At 32.2% G+C, this 20014-nt stretch overlaps 1 protein-coding gene across 2 annotated transcripts; it reads right to left on the bottom strand.

Moving 5' to 3' along the window:
* Positions 1-1950: 1950 nt before the first annotated feature.
* On the bottom strand, positions 1951-19635 carry Bma-npp-21 (Viral A-type inclusion protein repeat containing protein; the record flags this gene model as incomplete). 2 transcript variants are annotated; one of them, XM_043079357.1, is made up of 51 exons in its annotated part: positions 1951-2041; positions 2336-2594; positions 2805-2855; positions 2957-3048; positions 3151-3286; positions 3446-3650; positions 4084-4215; positions 4393-4554; positions 4785-4876; positions 4982-5081; positions 5288-5357; positions 5479-5650; positions 5857-5920; positions 6383-6549; positions 6796-6896; positions 7306-7519; positions 7667-7778; positions 8150-8272; positions 8413-8671; positions 8823-8924; positions 9022-9101; positions 9258-9362; positions 9455-9592; positions 9754-9876; positions 9993-10130; positions 10352-10462; positions 10547-10699; positions 11113-11332; positions 11629-11696; positions 11793-11887; positions 12186-12284; positions 12446-12602; positions 12704-12844; positions 13041-13176; positions 13355-13494; positions 13930-14050; positions 14212-14333; positions 14546-14699; positions 14798-14991; positions 15241-15453; positions 15598-15779; positions 15934-16002; positions 16369-16437; positions 16563-16731; positions 16832-16975; positions 17665-17778; positions 17968-18071; positions 18378-18474; positions 18594-18772; positions 18964-19077; positions 19521-19635. In XM_043079357.1, 51 exons carry the CDS (start codon positions 19633-19635, stop codon positions 1951-1953), a joined length of 6768 nt encoding a protein of 2255 aa, XP_042935291.1. The 2 variants fall into 2 exon arrangements, with proteins under 2 accessions (XP_042935291.1, XP_042935292.1); XM_043079358.1 differs by lacking the exons at positions 4393-4554; positions 4785-4876; positions 4982-5081; ... (39 more) ...; positions 18964-19077; positions 19521-19635 and having other exon boundaries at positions 4084-4206.
* Between the last annotated feature and the right edge of the window lie 379 nt (positions 19636-20014).

A 20014-nucleotide genomic window follows, 5' to 3' on the forward strand; every position in this document is an offset into this window, starting at 1 on the left:
TACGATGAAATGAATGAATTTATATGCTTATTTGAAAATTCTCAATAAAGAAAAAAAGAGAAATAAGAAACAGTAATGATAATAATAATAATAAAAATAATAATAATAATAATAAGTATAATTATAATACTAGTAATCAGTTATTGTTCAGAGTTAAGATAACATGATAATATTTTAAGCATTATCAAAACAGAAAAGAGCAAATTTTATAGTTTTGTTGTTTTTAAAAAAAGCTAACAAAAATACTAACAAAAACTGGAATTTTATTTCAATCATTAGAAAACAGTAACAGTTATGTATTGTAGTAGTTTTTAATTTTTATTTTTTAATTTGATAATGTTATCATATGTAATCAATGAATTAATTTAATATTTTAAATAAAATATTCACAAAATCAAAATTGTAACATCTATCTCATTTAATTTAAATTTATTTAGGAAATCTTTGTATCAAATGCTAAACATTATAAATTTCATAATTATTTTAAAAATAGAACATTATTTGTTAATAATTTTTTTTTCTAGGTAATATTAATTAATTAGATAGCTATTTCAATTAAATAATAGCAATAGCAATTAAATGAAATACTATGCGCTCTCAATTTGTACAGTTTATTGAGAATTGTTTTAATTTTACGATTTTAAAACAAATTCATTTTTACAAGACACTAATTTTATGTCATCCTTTCACATTGATTATCATTGCATTGTTTCATTAAAAATAGATTTTTCCTTTTTTTTTTTTTTTTTCATATAAAAACAGGTTTTTATGTAAACAGTTCTAAAAATTCATGATTTCAGTGATTGATTGATCAATGATAATAATTTTGTCAGTTTCTCTTATTGCTAAACACTATAACATAACAAATAACGGCTAATTTGAAAATCACTGGTACAATTAAATAAGAAAATTTTTTTGACCCATAGAATAAAAATTCAATGCTTAAGTTAAAATTTGATACACAAACACAACTAGCTAAGGAGAAGTTTTAAAAGAAATAAATGTGCAATTTACTGACCAATAATGAATTAACCATTAAAATCGCATACTACAATTAATTGATCAATCAGTATAACTGTGACATCGGTCTACTACTGATCTCCTCTAAAAAAAAAAAAAAATACAATTCAAACATCACCACTGTCCAATCATCGCTCTGATATCATGCTAGGTCTAAGTTACAAATAATTAAATATTCTCGCGGAATATGTCATAAGGGTCATTTAGCGAATTAAATAGAACAGTAATAAAATCAAGCTAGGAAAAATTTTCCTATCCATAAACGTCCTTGTCTCACTCTTTTAAACATCAAACATAATTCTTCATTTACCAATGATTACGAATAGTTTATCACTGATCTTTGCTCACAATATAAAATATAAAGCACAATATAAATTTTATTCCTCACACAAAATAAAAGTGAACGGAAAAATGATCAGAATAAAAATCTACAAATAAAAAAATCGACAAAATGCACAACTTGTTCTCAACAAGCTGAAAAAGGGAACTATAAAGAGGAACTCATTTATATACTTATAGACTAGTATAAATTACACTCGCATCCAAAAAAGTTTTGTTTTCATAAATTCATGGGAGAAAAAATTTATAGGAACATTTAGCAATGTGTAAAAAGTTTAAGTAGTCATCTAAAGTCATTCTCTTTTTTTTTCAAGTGCACATTTGTAAGGAAACTTATGCGAACAAAAAATCTGCAATCGAATTAATTTCAAAAATTTCCATTAAAAGCTAGTCAAATTCCAACACAGCGAATATCGAAAAAAAGATGCCAGAAGTAACTCTGCTTTGTATAAACAAAAAAAAAAAAAAAAAAAAAAAAAAAAAAGTAGATTTTAGACAGAGACATGAATATATGTTTCCGAAAAATAATATCAATAACTCTAGATATATGATTCTTTCCAAAATTAAACTTTTGAGTCCATATTAGCTTTATTACATACGATATCCACGTCCACGACGCAACAGTGTGGTACGTCCCCCGCGTTGCAAAGAAGAACCCGAGATTTGATGAATTGCATCACTGCTAAAATCGATATGTTGACAATACTAGTTCAGGACATATTTATTATAAAAGTCGTTTAATCTGATAAAATATTTTGTTAACAGAGAAAGCGATGATAAATAATTGCTGGATCATTCAAATTCCAAGATGGTCCAAACTATATGTCAACTTCAATTATCAATTTCCTGACTTAATCGTGAATATGGGATATCATAAAGTCAAAAGTCCTCATTTTTTGCCATGTATGGCTTAACTACTACACAGCTAACACATTACATGGTCTTGCTACCCAGACTTTTGCAAGAACTGTATTACCTGCTTGAAGTGGGCTCTGTTATATCAGGATACCGTATTCTAATACGTCTCGATGTTGGTCCATCTGATGTACTCGGTCCCGAGGATGCTGCTTCATCGTCTGTCTGTGTAGCGTGTCTGTCTCCTTGCTCCTCTTCGGCTACATCATTTCCACCTTCTTCAATTATCAGTGCATGTTCACTCTCACCACTATCAACATCTGTACCTGTTATCGGAGCAACTGTACTTGACGCTCCACGACTATCGGATTCAATGTTTTCTAAAATATGTTTCCTCGCAATTTATAGAAAACATACAAACAAATAATTTACCGCTTGTTTATATAAAAACATCTTACAATAGCAATGATCTTAAAACCATACTTCAGCACTCACTACACAAAAATTTATTACAGAATACATCAATATTCATACCAAAAGCTATATATAAATATTAGATACATCAAAAAATATAATCAAAAAAAATTTACCGATAAGCGGTGGCGAATCACGTACTGCATGCAATTCTGAACCAGATACAACTAAATGAAGCAACGTCATTATGTCTTGACATTTAAAATTGTATTAGATTTCAGTTTCGTCAGTAAAAATAAGATTTATCTAGTTGAAAAAAATAACTCACCATCACCACTATCTTGCGAAGCTATATCCAATGAATGAGAGTGCAAATCAAGTTCTACAGATGGTACATAAAGCGCTTCTGAATTACAATGCCTAGAATGAGGAGTAGCAGACTGTTTGGAAAACTTTATCAGGCGTCATAAAAGTTACAGATTTCAGGAAATAAATTTTAAAGTAAAAAAAAAAGAAACATACTCGGAACATCTTGTATCACCTTCATCCGTGTGATCTACAACAAAAGCCTGTGATGCTGACAAATCCATATTCGAGGTAGAACCAGATTGCTCTGCAGCGGCTTCCAATCTGAGTTCCAAGCGACGAATGGATTCGCCTAATGTATTAAAGAAATCATTACAAATGGAAATAAAACACTGCAGATGGTAAAAGAAGAGAAGAGGAATAATTTGATTCATTAATTTTATAATTTTAGGAAAAATTAATGCGCTATTTAAGCTTAGAAATACAAAAATTTGGAATGAAAAGAGCAAACCTTGAGCGCGTTCACGAGTTTTAGTAGAGCTCGTTTCTACATCATCATCAACCACAATAGCTACTGAATGTTTGTGATCCCCACCATGTGCTTCATCCGTAGAAAGATCTGCTGGGGACTGTGAATGCTCCATTTCACCACCATCATCATCGTCATCTTCTATTAAAATAACACCATCGTCATCATCACCATCATTTCCTGATTCCTGCAAATTACTTACAATTAGATGAAAATTCCCTGAACTCAAAACACATCAAGATTAGTTTATTCTATCTAGAAAGCAAGAAGTTAACGATATAGGTAACTTAAATCTGAAAAAACTCATTAAAACAAATACTAATAGCCCCGGAACAATATACGTTTCACAAGCGAGATATTTGTTTTATAAAAATAAACTTACAATATCTAATTAAAAAAAAAAAGAAAAAAAAAAAAACAATCATACAGACATGTATTAGAAGAACGAGAAACAGAAATAGTTCAGAAAACACCACAGGAATATAAATTTACAAAGCCCAATTTTTAGAAAATTTATAATCTAAAGTTCCTAAATTTTTATGCACGCCAGACGAAATAAGAAAAGTCTGCCAATCTTGAATACTTCAAACTTTATAAAACTACATTTAACAAGAACTAACTAAGTGCTGTCCACCTCGGGAAGCGCTGTAATTAGATCTTCTATAATGCGGAGGAAGATCAAATTCACCCTCTTCGTCCGGTTCCTCTTCATCAAACTCCTCATCCTCCATTTCTTCTAACATTTCATCACCCTAAAAAATTTGGAGATTATCTTTTACGCGTAAAAATGACTCATAAATATTAAAAAAAATAAAACTTTATCAGAAAATTTCCTAATTCCCTGATTACAAATGTAATCAATTGCAGTAAAAATAATTTTCTGATGAGGAAGTACCAAATACATTCCAAAATTTAGTCTTTTCGCTAACCGCTTCTTCACTAAGATTATCTTCATCTGCTGAAGCTTCCCGTCCAAGATCACCTACTATAACATCATGCTCATTGTCCTCCATATGCTCATCCTCAACGTGCCCTTCTTCCTGTGCCACTCCTTCACCAACCGCTTCATAACTGGCATCAGCTCTCGCTTCCTGCAAAAATAATGAAATTTTCAAGATTAATCAATTTTCAAGATCAAATGTGGTGCTGCATTGAGAATTCTGTACATATCATTTTAAATCTAAAAAAAAAGACATCAGTGAGTATTAAAAATAGAATGAATTGAAACTGAAACTAAATTACTTTTCTTATCATTGCTTATCATTTGACATTTAGAAAACCGGGAGTTAACAAAAATTCAAATTAATATTTCTTAAGAAACCTGGATTTTAAGAGCTGATTTAGTATTCTTCTCCGTTTCATTTGTTCTCATACCATCTGATCGGTCGCCTTCAGGATTTGTAGTTGTTTCAACTGTTAAAATATAATTCAACAAATCAAACATACCATTTATCTAATTAATACTAACAATAGCATTGTATTAAAAATGCCATTCCAACTCTGCACCACTGAACTAACCATTTTCTTGTTCTTCATGTTCAGCTTCATCGGTAGCATGCTGTTCAATGTCAACTCGTATTTCACTACCTGACTTCATGAAACGGCCACTTGTGGATACCTTCAAAATAAAGAAAGTCAGTGTTTGCTTAATTTCAGAGCTAGAAAACACACGAGTCTCTATTACTTTAACCAATCTCGTCTATCAATTATTTTTCTTTCCCACCTCTCCCAACAGCGATTTTTACAGAAATCCGGAGTAAAGCAAATCTTCATAAATTAGAAATAAAATAAAAGGAAAACTGCAAAAACAAAAAATAATCATACCTGTCCCATCGGACTCCCTCGATAGCGCTTTCGCGGTTCTAAAACATCCGATCCAGTTTCAATTTGATCACTAAAAAGTGTAAGTTAAATGTAAGTTAAGTTAAACATTCAAACGAAATCAGGAAAACTATGAGGATAGCATTAAAATGATAAGAAAGAACAATGACATGGAAACGATGAGAAAAAACAACTTTGATGGTATGTATGCTCGCTTTCTTGACGTTTCATTTTCATTGCGGTTCATCGAAATTCCTTGTGGCCCCACTTGCAACACCATTCCTTGTACTGCAGTTGGTATATCCCCACCTGCCACACTACTTGTTATGATATTGGCTCCATCACCATTACCATTACCAGAAGTAACTACAAAGCAATACTAAGTTAAAAAATACATATTAATTATAAACTAATTATTCGTTACGCAAAATCCTAGACCATCGTAATGGAATCTTCCACCAAAAGCTGTCATACAATATCATCATACAGTTCGCAGTACTGTGTGTGGCAGTCGATGGAAAGTTTAAAAGCTATCATAACTCTTAACTTAACTAAAAAACTTGCAAACTAACCATTATGTTGCTGTAATCGTGCTTGCATAATATCGCCAGAAGAGGATTGGCTCACAGTGTTACTCTGCAAAAGAAACTTTACCTGTAAACATTCTCCAAAAATTGAAAAAATAAACACTGAGTCACAAGATTTAAAAACTACTGAAATGACAGTTCAGATGAAGTTGCATAATTTCCATATCGCTTATCCCAACAGAACTCTCAGTCACACTGTTTCAAAATTCTGAAGTTTTAGGATGTAGGAACAGCAAAAATTACATGAAATGCGACTGCAGAATCCGATTCATCATGCATAAGTTACAATCTGAATAGCAGATGAAGCAAAAAAAGCTAAAGAGACACTTAGAGAAGCTAATGGTTAATTATCTGTAAAAAGCATGACTCATAATATGTTAAAAAAAACCAGAACATATAATATGTTAAAAAATATCAAAGCCTGGCTTATAATATGCAAAAACGCATCTTGAATTTTCAAATGAGTCCTAGAATTTTGCTACATGGATAGGTATATTAAAGGTAGCAATACCTGTTCACTAGTTGTTGATACAGGTGTGCTTCGATGTGCTTCGTGCTCTTCAATACTTCCAACCACTGTTACTTCTTGTTTCGTGTCTCCAAACTTCTCAATCTGAGCAACATCTACCGTTGCGACAGGTTTAACACACGGTATTGAATGCGAAGTCGTAGGTGTTTCTGGAATATAATTATCTATAACCTTTCACACAGCAAAAGAAAATAGATGGAGGAAAAAAACCCTTTCACTAAAATATTTCCTTAGTAATAATCCAAAAGAAATTTAAAAGAAATGAAAAAAATATATTATCTAGCTCATTCGGATTCTGAGCTCATAAATTTTTCGTGTAAACGATGCCATACTATCAAAGCAGTACAAAATATTTGTTAAAGAGTTAAGCATATTTCTCAACACAATAATTTACCTTCTTTGGATAAGGAAAGAAAATCTGCTCCAGCAATATTGGTAGCAAGAGGCGCAGCAATAGAAGAGCTCTGACTTTGAGAAATCACAGGCGTGGACGAGCTATAGAAACACTTCAATGAAATCCAAATTCAAACCATTAAGAAAGTCAACATAAATCGTAACTACTACACAGTTTCGCCTTGGAGGAAGCAACTGAGGAGATCGATTAGTTTTCATATGAATTAGTATTACATTACAAAATAATCGATAGAAAAAAGAAAAAAAAAACAATTGAAATATATATATATATATATATATATATATACATATATTATTCGTACTCGTTTATATGCAGTGGGAAAACATTGAGAATTATGCGCAATAAAAACGTAGCAAACAACGTCTGCAATTTTAGAAGAGTTCATAGAGCGCCTCGAATTAAATAAATAAACAAATAACTAAACAAGCATGACTCACATTAAAAATAGAATTCGACTGTTATTCATAAAAAAAAAAAAAAAATAAAATACCTAACAGATTTAGCGAATGCCGTGCCGGAAAAACCAGGACGATTGCTGGCTTCTTTACGACAAGTGTCTAATGCAGCTTCCAATACTTTTATTTTCCCTTGATAAGCTTCATCCGATTGCTTAGCTGTTTCAAGTTCTTCGCGCAGTCGAGCCACTTCTTGCTCTTTCTTGGTTAACATACTTGTAATCGAATTTAATCGAAAACGTAATTCTTCTGCAAAAATATATTCCTAGAAAATGAGGACGAAAATATCAAATAATTGCAGATAAACAACTGTAATATTTTAAAATTAATAAAAACTACAGAATATATATATATATGGAAAGAACTGAAAATATTCTCTTCTCAAGAAATACATACCCTTCGTATCATTTTCTGTTTTCAATTCTCGGAACTTAGCCTCGGCCTCGTTCAGTTTTGCCTGCGCTACCTTGTATTTTTCAGCAGACTCTTCCAATTGCTTCGACAAATCCTAAAATCAATCCAATCTATAACTGGGTAAGAAAGCGTCACTGATGCAAAAAAAAAAAAGTTTCAGCAGATAATAAAAGAATCCACTCATAAAGACTTGTTACAATGATAGGAAGACGAGCTCTGGGTAATAAGGTAAAATATTTCCAAAAGTTTGCAGGAGATTAATAAAAAAAATGATGAAGTCAGTAGGCAAATTCAGATGATTCCAATGAGTGACAACTAATTCAACCGTAAATAATAAAGCATATAGAAGAGCAAAACTATAAGCCTTTTACAAAGTATCTCATAGTTTCATTCGGCTACCATTCGTACACTCCAAGTTAAAATTCTCACTAATTTCTAAGTTAAGAAACGGCAAGAAATTCCAACCTTATTCTGCTGATTAAGTCCTTCCAGCTGTTTCAGCTGTGTTTGAAGAATTGTGCTTGCTTTCGCTGGCTGTGTACCACTCGTTCCCATATCAACTGGCCAACCAGTTCGTGGTACAACTTTCTGAAAAAAGGATTTCAAATTCAAAAATCATGCTAGGAATGCTAATTAACTTTCTGCAAACAGATCAGAAGATCAATTGAAAAGTCAAGCTGAAAACTTCATAAAAAAAAAAAAATCTACTGTATGTAAAATTGCATCACCTGTTGTTTTTGTTTCTCAATCTCAGCTCGTAATGAAAGCAATTCTTGCTTCAATCTTGCAGTTTCGGTAGTATTTTCCTCCTCTACTATTGATTTCTCCGCCAGCATCGCTTTCAATCCTTCAACGTCTTTTTCCAATGTTTGAGATTTCATTCTATATCGACGTGCAAGTAATCTAGCTTGCTCAAATTTTGCTGATAGTTTAAGCCGTTCCGATTCACTTTCATCAAATTTCTTCTGCATATCCATTAGAGCGTCCCTGGAAACAATATTCTTAACAGCTTTATTAAGAAATAATACAGTGGGCGTTAGCAACAAAACTTGCAAGATGAATTTATAAATCGATGTGAGATGAAAAACCGTAAAATAGCGCAAAATTATTGTTGTTTACTAAATATGATGAAACTTACTTAAATGTTGATTCTTGAACAGACTTTTCTATTTCCTTTTTCAACGAGTCACGCTCTGCTATTATTAAATTTAGCCTGCGTTTTAGTGATTCGACTTCGTTACTAAAATTTTAAACATTTTTAATAAGCAAGAAGGTAGGAAAATTAAATCAAAATAAGAAAATAATCGAGAAAAGACATAATGAAAAAAAAATTATACTTTAAAGCAACTACTCTTTCGGGTCCAAATTTACCCAACGAAATCAGAGCTTGATTGTGCCTTTCTTTCCAGGATTCAAGCTGAAAGAGCACTTCGGCATATTTAACAATAAAATAAAGAATCGGTTTTCTTAGAGTTCCTTAGAACATCGCTCAGAAGCCTATCCAATAATAATCAAAAAAAAAAAACTAAAACAGGAGTACTCAAAAACTGACGGAATATAAGAAAAACATTACTTCCTTTCGGCAAGTTTGCAAGTCAGAAGAAACATTTTGCAATCTTCCCCTTTCCGTAACTTTTTCTGCACTCAAACTAGAAACACGTACTTGCAAGTCATTTATCTGAAAAAAAAAAAAAATGAAGATATAACCAAGTTATAACCCTCTGTTCAAAGTTTTTACATCAGTCCTCAGTTATTATAAACAGACTGTACATTTTTCGACAGCTGTTCAGTATGACGGCTCAATTTTTCATTCTGCATTTTCAAGTTCTGATTTTCCTTCTGTATATCTTCCATTAAGCTCAATCGAGCTACCATTTCACTTTTTTCCGCAATCGCACGAACATGTGCCTGGAAATATGATAATTTAGGCAATTAATAGAAACTAATTTAAGTATGAGTAATCTGGCATTATGGAGAATAAATTCTGATGAATTTAGGAAAGAAAACAAAATGTAAATTTAAATTCACAATGAATAATAGAGCAAATCAATAAGGTAAAATAAACAAACTTCGGCTTCTTTCCGAAGTTTTTGAATTTCTTCTTCTAATTTCAGTCGATGCTCGTCAGCCGTAGCTTGCTGAACTTGCAAACGCTTCCACTGCAGTTCAGCATTCATCATTCGTTCCATAGACTAAACTAAGTGCATTTACACAACTAAAATTAAATAATCACCAATATTTTGGTAATTTATTGATTTGTAAGTTTTAAAACACAATATGGTTCAGAAAAGATATGAGTCGACGCTACTTGTCGATTTTCTCCTTGTAAATATTTGATGACTTCATGCAATGCAGCAGCTGATTTCGAACCAACAGGTGAAACAATATCATCATTGGAAATTGAAGTGCTTCCAGAACGTTCCAGGATTGCCATACGTTCCGTTACCTGCAACGAATTATTGAAGATAAACATAATCCAAAAATCACCCTCGCCCACTATAGCCTTAAATAGTTGTCCTAATTATACCGTTTAACATTTGTTTGGTTCACAAAAATTAGCAGTTTCTAAGATTCTACCACAAAAACAACTGAACTGAATAGATCTATCTTCAAAACCAAGACACAAGTTAAAGTATGTATTTAGGGTTATATGCCAGAAACGTTCACCTTTACCAAATTATCACCCAATTCCTCAAGTTTCTGCCTTTGTTCCTCAATCAATTTATTAGCTAAATTGAGTTCTTCCTCAAAACGATTCCTTTCAACACGAAGTGCAGCCTGAAAACCATTTAATTATTGTAGAAATGTACTTGTAAAATAAAAAAACAGTGAAAACAGTAAAAAGAATCGAGGATCACAAACCACTTCCGATGAACAACTTCGCCTAACATCTTCAGATTTCTGCTCAAGTTCGACTGCAGTGTTTTTCAAATTCACCAATTCAGCCTCTTTAGCATGAAGCGCTTGCTCCAATTTGTCGATGTCTTCCTTTATTCGACTTCTTTCTTCATCAAACTACACAAACAAAATTCTTAGACAATTAAAATGATACGCTCAATATGTTCACTGTTTTAGTCCTCTATTATCCAAAGAGTGGATATTAATTTTGTTTCAAATACCTCATCATTAATTATCGCATTTATTATTTTACCCGGTATTTTGATGTTATCACATCCTTTTCACAGTGTAACAATATAACAAAAATTTTACTTAAATCGTCCAAAACTTTAATTTTTACTAAGCAAGAATTGAACCTATTACTATCAACTATCTCAAATAATTTCACAATCATAATTTATCATGGAAAGACAAATATCATAGAGAATTCTTTTTTAAACTCAAATGCAAAAAAGAAATGACATGCTGAAATCAATATCATTATAATATACCATATCAAAATTGCGCAGAAAGAAAAAATTTGAATATACCGAAACTTTTGCAGCAGCAATTTTCGCATTTTCTAATTCCACTTCATGTATCCGGGCTTCAGCGTTAACTCTCTGTGTGTCCAAAATGCTATATCGTTTCTCCAGACTCTGATATTCTTTCATTTGCTCTATCTTCAGCTGCTCTTTTTCAGTGGCTACTTCTTGTAGCTTTTGTTCCAACACGGCAATTTTTTCGCGTTGATTTTCGACTGCTGTCACACTAAAGAACACTTCATTGATCCTATCTACATAAACAATTGCTCGCCTCTTCAACTGTAGCTATGATTTTCACACTAATTTTTTAACTAAGCTTTTGTGTTTAAACACAGCACTTAATTTATTATTTTACTCGCTAGTTCCATGCTGTAGTTTTACCACTTTACAATGATATAACGCTAACAAAAATTCAGCATAAACTGCCTAAAATTTTAATTCTTACTAAGCAACAATCAAAATCCAATTAATACTTCGTCTTCTAATATTTCCAACTATATGGTGAAAAAAAAGTGTAATGACCTTTCAGCTAATTGTCCTTTTATCAAATCCAGCATCGCTTGTAGGCTGTTTCGTTCCGCAAGAGCGCTCTGTGAGAAAATAATTCAAAATTTGACTAAATTCATTGACTATAACAAGTAAAATAATAAACGCAACAAATAAAGAAATATAATAAATTAACTTACTGCTCCCTGTTCCAGCAATGTTGTTTCCATGTTATTACTCAATTTGCTAATTTCAGCAAGTTCTTGTTCACGTATCAACAGCATTTTTTCACTTGCTGGAAACCAAAATTTCTCAGAAACATATAACATTCTGACAAGGATTCAAAAACATTTTTGTTTCCACTGACTATAGTGACTAGATCATTTAACGAATTGCTTCCTCGATAGCACAGTACTACATGAACCCTACCAGAATTTCCATTTTCTAGCAATTCGCAGTGATTCAATGCTATCCATTTTTCAAAGGAAAAGTTTTGTGAAAATATGACAGATGACTATCCCAATATCAAGAATATATGCTATTCCATAAAATATCTGCAAGATTTTAACAGTTCATAATAGGAAAGAAGAAACCTTCTAGCTTGTGAGACATGTCCTTCAATTGATTTTCCAAATAACTGTTACGATTTCGAAGCTGTTGTGCTTCTTTTTTACAACCGCCATCAGTAGATTCTGGAAAATGATAAAGTGAGATTATGTGCGCATAATAATACAATAGAATTTGAAATCGAAACAAAACTGAGTAAACCATAACAATTTCATACCAAATTCGTTTGATTAGGAGAAAGTGATTGCAATTACTGTTCATTTAAATTTAATAATTATTCATTTACCAAGAGATGTATCTGGTGTTTTCAACTGATTCATCAAGTCATCATATTTTGCTTGCAATTCACTTAATTCTTTATCTTTCCAACTTAATCGATCTTCTGCTGATTTTTTGCTTGCCAGGGCCTGGTCACGTTCCGTTTGGATTTTATTTGTTGTCATCTGAAATCAATCTTCTTAGAAAATTCGATTCTGAATGACAAAGTAATTCCATTTGCACTCACTCATGAATCATAAAAATGTAAATTTTGGGAAAAACATACCTTCAAATCCAAACTGATCAAACGATGCTGTTCCGAAATTTCACTAACAAACTTTTTCAAAGATTCATTTTCATTTTTGGCAAGTTTTAGCTGACTCTCGAGAATTTTCACCTTTTCTTCATCATTATGTTGTAGACGACTCTGAAAAGAAGTTTCCGATAATACCTACTAATCCGAAACATCATAAAACCTATTTTCCCTATATAAACCCTTACCCATCTTTACTTTCATCCCAAATGATCATGCAATATTACCATTTAGTACTTCAAAACCAAGAAAAAAAAAAAAAAATTGAACCTCTCTTAAAAAACCGAAAGCTAAGAACGTAAATAATAACCTCCAGTTGCTTTAAAGTAACCGACATTTTTTCATTACTGTAATTTGATTCTCGTAGAATATGCAACTCCTGCTGTAATCGCGCTTCTCTGCTTCGCAGAAGCGAAAGCTGTTCCATAAGAGCTTCCACATCAGTCCTGCAGAGAAAAGTTCATCTCCTTTAATATTTTGAAAACACGAACGAAGTATAACATATAACGAATATTTTAAACAAATATATGATATTTGACAAACAAATACTCTCAAACTCTATAACCGATATTATTCAAAGTTGTATTGTGAATAACATCCTAATATAGTATATTAAAAACGAACTTATATTTAGCAACTTCTGCTTTCGTTTCCATGAGTTCTTCCTGTAACTTCCTACATCGCTCATCAGCCATCTTGTAGTTGTTATCCATTTTGATATACTTCTCACGGATCAAACTTAATTCGTTGGAATCACTTTCTGACTGAAAAAGACTAATTAAATTAATAAAGAAAGAATTTTCATTTACGTTATTCACTTTTAATCTTAGACCCATTCACGTTATTCAGACATCCATTTCTACGTATTTCCTACAACTCATGTTAAGTTCAAGGCTCTTTCTTGTAAAAACAAAGCGCAATGCATAATTTGCAATTGCACGCAAACTGTTAGTTATCACTCAACATCCTTTATAGCAATTATATAATATTAAACGATAAATTGATAACAAGAGGCGCACTCTTTCCTTTTACATGTCTCAAAAAGCAGAAAGCAATCTCAAGCTTAGATTCCTTATAAAGTTCCAAGCCAACGCATACTTCACAACGATGCTATTACCTAACATTGAACATTGAACACGCTGTTTCAGGAAATAGAGAACTTCCATAGAGCATTTTTAAGCAGTAAAGTGATTTCTTACTTGCTTTGTAAGCATCAGGTGTGTCTGTCTCTGTACTTCAACATCAGCTTCCAATTTTCCGTTTGTTTTGCGTAATTCAGCAATTAAAGCAAACTGCTGATCAATTCGTTCTTGCAGAAGCCTTAAGTAAAGTTTTTTTAAATTAAGTTTATTTAAAATTTCAGAATTTAGAAAATTATGGATTAAAAAACTCTCATATAAATGTATTAAAATGATACTACTTAATTCCTTATCCAGACAAAAAACAAAAAAATAATAAAAATAAATCAACAGATAACTGACTTATCGGAATGATGTTTTTCCTCGCGAAATAGATCTAAGCTTTTTTCAGCTCGTTCCAAATGCACTCGCAATATTGCGTTCTCAGAGTTGGCTTCTTGAATTCGTTTGTTCATAGCATGAGACTATAATATAAGATTTCTATAAATAAGATTTTTCATAATAACACCTCCATCTATCCCATATTTTAATCATGAATGTGGAAACAGGTTGTCGTCTATTTTAGGAAAGTACCATGCCAGTGGAAAAAGAAATGAAACTATAAACTTCTTTAACCTGAATATTTGATTCGTAATTATTCTGAAAAAAGAAATCAAAAACATGGAAAAAAAGATACCTCCTCTAAAGTTTTTCTTTCGTTACCAACTTTTTTATATGTATCACGTTGTTTTTCTAGTTCTTCAATTACCATATTCTGCTTTGAATTTTCATCTTTGAGAAAATCCAACTTCTTGATAGCATCATTGAGAGCATCGGTAAGTCGGTTAATCCTAAAAAGTAGAAAATTTGAATTAAAATATTTATCAATTTTGAAATATGAAATAGTGAATACACACGATCAGAAAAATGAAAAAATTGTTCAACATACTCTTCACTTTTAGCCTCCTCTACTGCGCGGTCCCGATTAGCATTAGCTGTGCGTAAATCGGACATCAATTTTTGGTTCACTTTCTGCATTTCACCAATTGAATTCCACAGCACATCGCGGTCTTCATCGTTCATTGGCGGAGAATCCGTGTTGCGCGCCCTCTCAACTTCTGATGCATGCAGCAAGTGGCGAACCTAAAAGAATCTGCACAATCTTCGGAGAAATTTATCGCAGAAGAAAATAAGGACACAAATAGATTTTCATTTATTGCAGCATTGTTGAAGGTCAGTCGTTTCTACACTAACCTCTATAGGAAGGCGCATGATTCGGCCTCTTCGACTTAATTCAACACTGACATATATGCCCATGCAACCAAAAATATTGGAAAAAGAAAGCTACTTAAATCATACGTGTGCGGCAAAATGAATTAAGAAAGAGATTACCTGTCTATTCAAATCCTCCACGTCACGCTGATACCGCTCAAGTTCAGCTCGAGTATATGTCAACTCACGTGTTGCAGCATCACGTGCGTTTTCAAGCTTCAGCCGCTCTTGCTCTACCGATTGCAGCTGTTCTTGCAAATTGTTGCATAAATCCGATACCTTTTCATATTCTATACGTTGTTGCGCAAGCAATGGTGCTTTGGCCTCTATATCCTGAAAAATATTAATATTCATGTGATTTATATTTAAATGCATTAATTGACCAGTTAGTATTCACTGGCTTCACCTGCCATTCGATATGAGCAAAAGCGCGCCAGCTTATCTGGAAGCATACGGTTCACGATGAAAAGATTATACCTCAACTAATTCATGGAAATAATTTTCGATACGTTTGTTTTCCGCTTTTGCTTCTTCTAATTCCGCAACAACACGACAGTGTTCTCTATAAATACTCGTCAGTGAAACACCACCACGAATCAAAGACGATGCTGCAGCAGCTGCCGGAGACAGTTCCATTATTTCGTCATCCGTCAGTGTAACTGCAATAAAAATTTTATAAGTTAGAAATTGATCTCTTAGAACAAACCATCAAGATTTTCAATTTTTTTTCGTTAAAGAAAAGATACTATTATTTCATTGCATATGAAAGTTTGATCAACATAAGACAAATAGAGAAATAAGATTAAAAAATACCACGATGTCTAGATTTCAATAAATCATTAGCTTTCTGCAATTCGTCCAACAACTCTTCAATTTTTTTATCTAAAAAATATTTTCTTGTATGAGAGAAATTTATTAACTAAGTTAATCACGCAACACACCTATTTACATTAAAGTGGCTACAAAATTTTAGAGCAAGATGAAAGGAGACAGACTATCATTCTTTTGATGTAAGGAAGATTGCTCAAGAATATGATGAGTGCACCAGATATCACATATATTATTAAGCAAAATATTGCTGCTTATTTCAGGATGAATGAATGATAGGTAAGATAATTGCCGTAAAACAACAACAACAGTACGGAAAACTTGCAGTTGAAATTGATTAAACCTAAACCTTTTCTACAGAAGAGAATTCTGCTCTAGAATTCTCTACTAAATTGATTTCAAAACCATGTCTGGACTAACCTTTTTGAACGACTTCTTTAGTGAATACTGCTTGCTTTTCTTCAAATTCAACGCACAGTGATTCATAAGCTATAAAAATCGTAGTTTGGTGAAAGGAAATCGTAGCAATTTCATTCTTCTTTCAGAAAGTAATAATTAAATATACAAAAAGTTGATTTCTATAAGTACTGTAAATTAAACAATAACATTTGAACCTTTTTTCGATTCTTCAAGTAATCTTCCACGATTATCAAAATCTTCATTAAGCTGCCGCAAGTTATTTTCTGCATCATCACTGGCTTCTTTGTAAACAGAACAAAGTCGTTCACTCGCTAACAATTCCTCTTCCAGTTTATTCAGCTTTTGTGCATTATCTTCTAAGATCTGTAAAAGAGATCGAATCATAAAATACTGTAAATGAACATCAGATCATTAAGCCTCTAAAAAAAAGACATCAAAGACATTAAAATTTCGATATCATTACCTCTTTAATACGGTCATTTAATCTAGACATTTCCTTGTCCCGATCAGCGAGTGCTGTTGTAAATTTCTTAACATCATTCATTGCAGATTCATACTTGTCCGTAACAGATGCTATTTCTGCTTGCAGTTCACCGGTGTATCGCACCTACAGCTCAACTTTGTATTATAGTCCAAAAAAAGGAAACAACTAAATGCAAGATTCAATAACAACATTTCCTGCTAAAATTTCTTTCAAAATTCGTTTAGAAGCGATACTGTCCACTGCGATTGGGTAATTTAAATAATGCATTTATTTCTCTTGACTATAAGGCTTTTAATGTGGTCCATCTTGCAATCTACGAAACTACGCGTTTGCCATCACGGCGGTGTTGAGTCATTTCTTTTTACAGGCAGAATATAATTAATATATATATATATATATATATATATACATACATATAATTAATATAAATAACCCTATTTAAATATTCAAATATTTCAATGTGACTATCAAGATTCGTAATCCACTTTCTATATGATGTTAAAAAATAACGATTTTTCCTAAAGTGTCAATTCATTTAACAATGAATTCAGATGGTGAGAACCAAAGCTTGTGTAATCGCAGATGAATAAGAAAATAAGAAAAACAAGTCGCATAAACAAATCATACACAATATATTTATGTCCTAGATGAATAAACACCTTTTTGACAAAATAGTTGAATATTCTACGAAACCAGTTCACTAAGAAACATTTCTTTCTACTCTCCTATCGGTTCATCCATTCCTCTTTTGTTATATCATATTACTGAAAAAGGCTAATACATCCTCACACAAAATTAAATCTATATTTTACCATTTCGATTCTTAAAACAGCAAATTTTCGATCACGCTCTTTAATTTCATTCATAAACCAATCTTTGTTGTGCAAATATATTTCTTTTTCTTGAGCCCAACGCTCTTTTTCATACTGAAATAAAATGAACTATATTGACGAAAGATAAAAATATGAGCAGTTGCTTCCATAAGGATGTAATTTTTAAAACAATCAAGGCATTCATTTTTCAAAATTTAATTACAAGCTTCAGGAATTATATTCATCCCCAATAGCTAATCGCAAAATTTAATCACTATTCATTTCCAATACGAAACAGCGAACCTCAACCATTCGCTTTTGCTTGGCATACTCATCAAGTTTGACATCTAACGAAACATTCTTTTCTATCAATTTCGCTACCTCATTTTTCTGCAGCTGCAAATCGCCTGCAAATACAGTAAAACGGATCATCAAATTTCAAAAGATTCTCTGAAATCCACATTCACGTGTGAGCTAATTTATCATGGATTTGACGGTTAAGTTGCTATAATGTACCACCTAAAATCATGAAATCTGAATGTTTCGTTGTAACATGAAGAAACTTCTCACTGTTTTGAAACTTAAAATAAGATATGCTGAAATATCAAATGTTTACAACACAAGCTTCCTCAATCATTAACAAACACAGAACAACATTGATAGTTCAACTTTTGTCATCTAGCAAGAAACGTAAAATTATATCCAAAAGTTACTTGCAATAAGCGATTTGTCGTGATTTAAGCGATTAATTTTTCCTTCATAATCCTCTTTTTGGCGCAACAACATCTCAGCCTTCTGCTCAGATTCATTCTGAAATTTTAGTTTCCAGGATTAAAATCTAGGACCAAAAAAAAAAAAAAAAAACGTAATTTTGGAATATCTAAATGAAATCAAATTAGAAGTGAAAATTTTATTGGTCATTCAAATACCTTTGCAAGTAATATACGATCACGTTCAGCTTCCAATTCTCGCATCGCAGCCATCCGTTGACTTCTATCCCGCAGTAAATCCTCAATTTCCTTTTTCAGTGCATTTTCTGCTTCACTAACTCTGTATAATTTATCCCGAACTGCATCCAACTCTTCGTTTGTGATAAATAAAACATGTTCTAAAATTCATATTTTTATAGCCTGATATCTTGTACATCATCAAGAAAGATGGAATTAATAAAGGAATCAAGTTATAAAAAATCAGGGTCATAGTTATCAGTACCAATAGTAAGTCTTCACATTATGCTACCCACTGTAGCTAAGAAGCTCCAGAACTGGATTCATGTAATGAATTTTTTGTCAAACATACCCAGCTGAACTTTTTCTTTCTTCAATTCAGTCACATCGCATGTATTATCTCTCGACCCTTGTTCAGCTGAAGCATGCTCAGCAAACAAAACAGCATCTTCCGAAAAAGTATCTTCTGAAAAAATATCATCATAACTGCCTCCAAAAGGAAAGAGTGGATTCAACTGTGAACCTTAAAAAAAGAAAAAAAAAACTTTTTCCTTTTGACAAAAAAATCGACTTAACTTACTACTTAATTCATTTGATCAAGAAATCCTAAGCACTTTAACTGTGCTTACTTTAAAAAAAAAAAAAAAAAAAAAACATCTAACGTCTAGCATTTTTCCTTCCTGATAGACATATTACTGTACCACACTTCTTAACTTCTAAAATACATTACAGCTTCCAGTTTTCTGTTTAGTTTCAGAAAGTATCATCTATGAAAAAACTCAGAAACATAACATTTTTATGTTATCTTTGCTAACATTTTAATATAATACCTCCTACAACCTACCAGACAGGTATTATTTAATCACAGAGTCATATTTGCTGGGAAATGATTGTAAAAGAAAAACAAACCAGTAAAGATAGAAGCTTCCCGCAAACTCTTGCCAAACATACTTCCATGCTGACTATCAGATTTGCCCTCACTAGCTACCATTCCCAAACTTCCACTTCCTTTCGTCTTCTCCATGAACTGTTGAGATTGCTGTTGGTCATGTTCCTTACCTTCTACTTTTCGGATATCCTTGTTATCTGACATTACACTCTATTGCATACTAAAAATTTGAATAATTATATAATTCTGACAATTTAAAAGAATTAAATACAGTAAAAACGAATGTTTAGTAATTTAATTCATAAGTTATTAAGCGCTCATAATACATAACTGCAGAGTACGGTTAATCTGCAAAGGATTAACTAATTTTCTTGTATATGCCACGAAAAACTCACAATCAAAATTAGAAAAGGAAGCGATGACCTTTCACACTACTACGTCACACTACCTCACTTGACTTAGCAGGAAAGTAAGCGACGACAATTCTCCACACCACTACGTCAACGCCACGTCA

Source organism: Brugia malayi (assembly GCF_000002995.4).
Source record: "Brugia malayi strain FR3 genome assembly, contig: Bm_v4_Chr2_contig_001, whole genome shotgun sequence".
NCBI classification, from domain to species: Eukaryota; Metazoa; Nematoda; class Chromadorea; order Rhabditida; family Onchocercidae; genus Brugia; species Brugia malayi.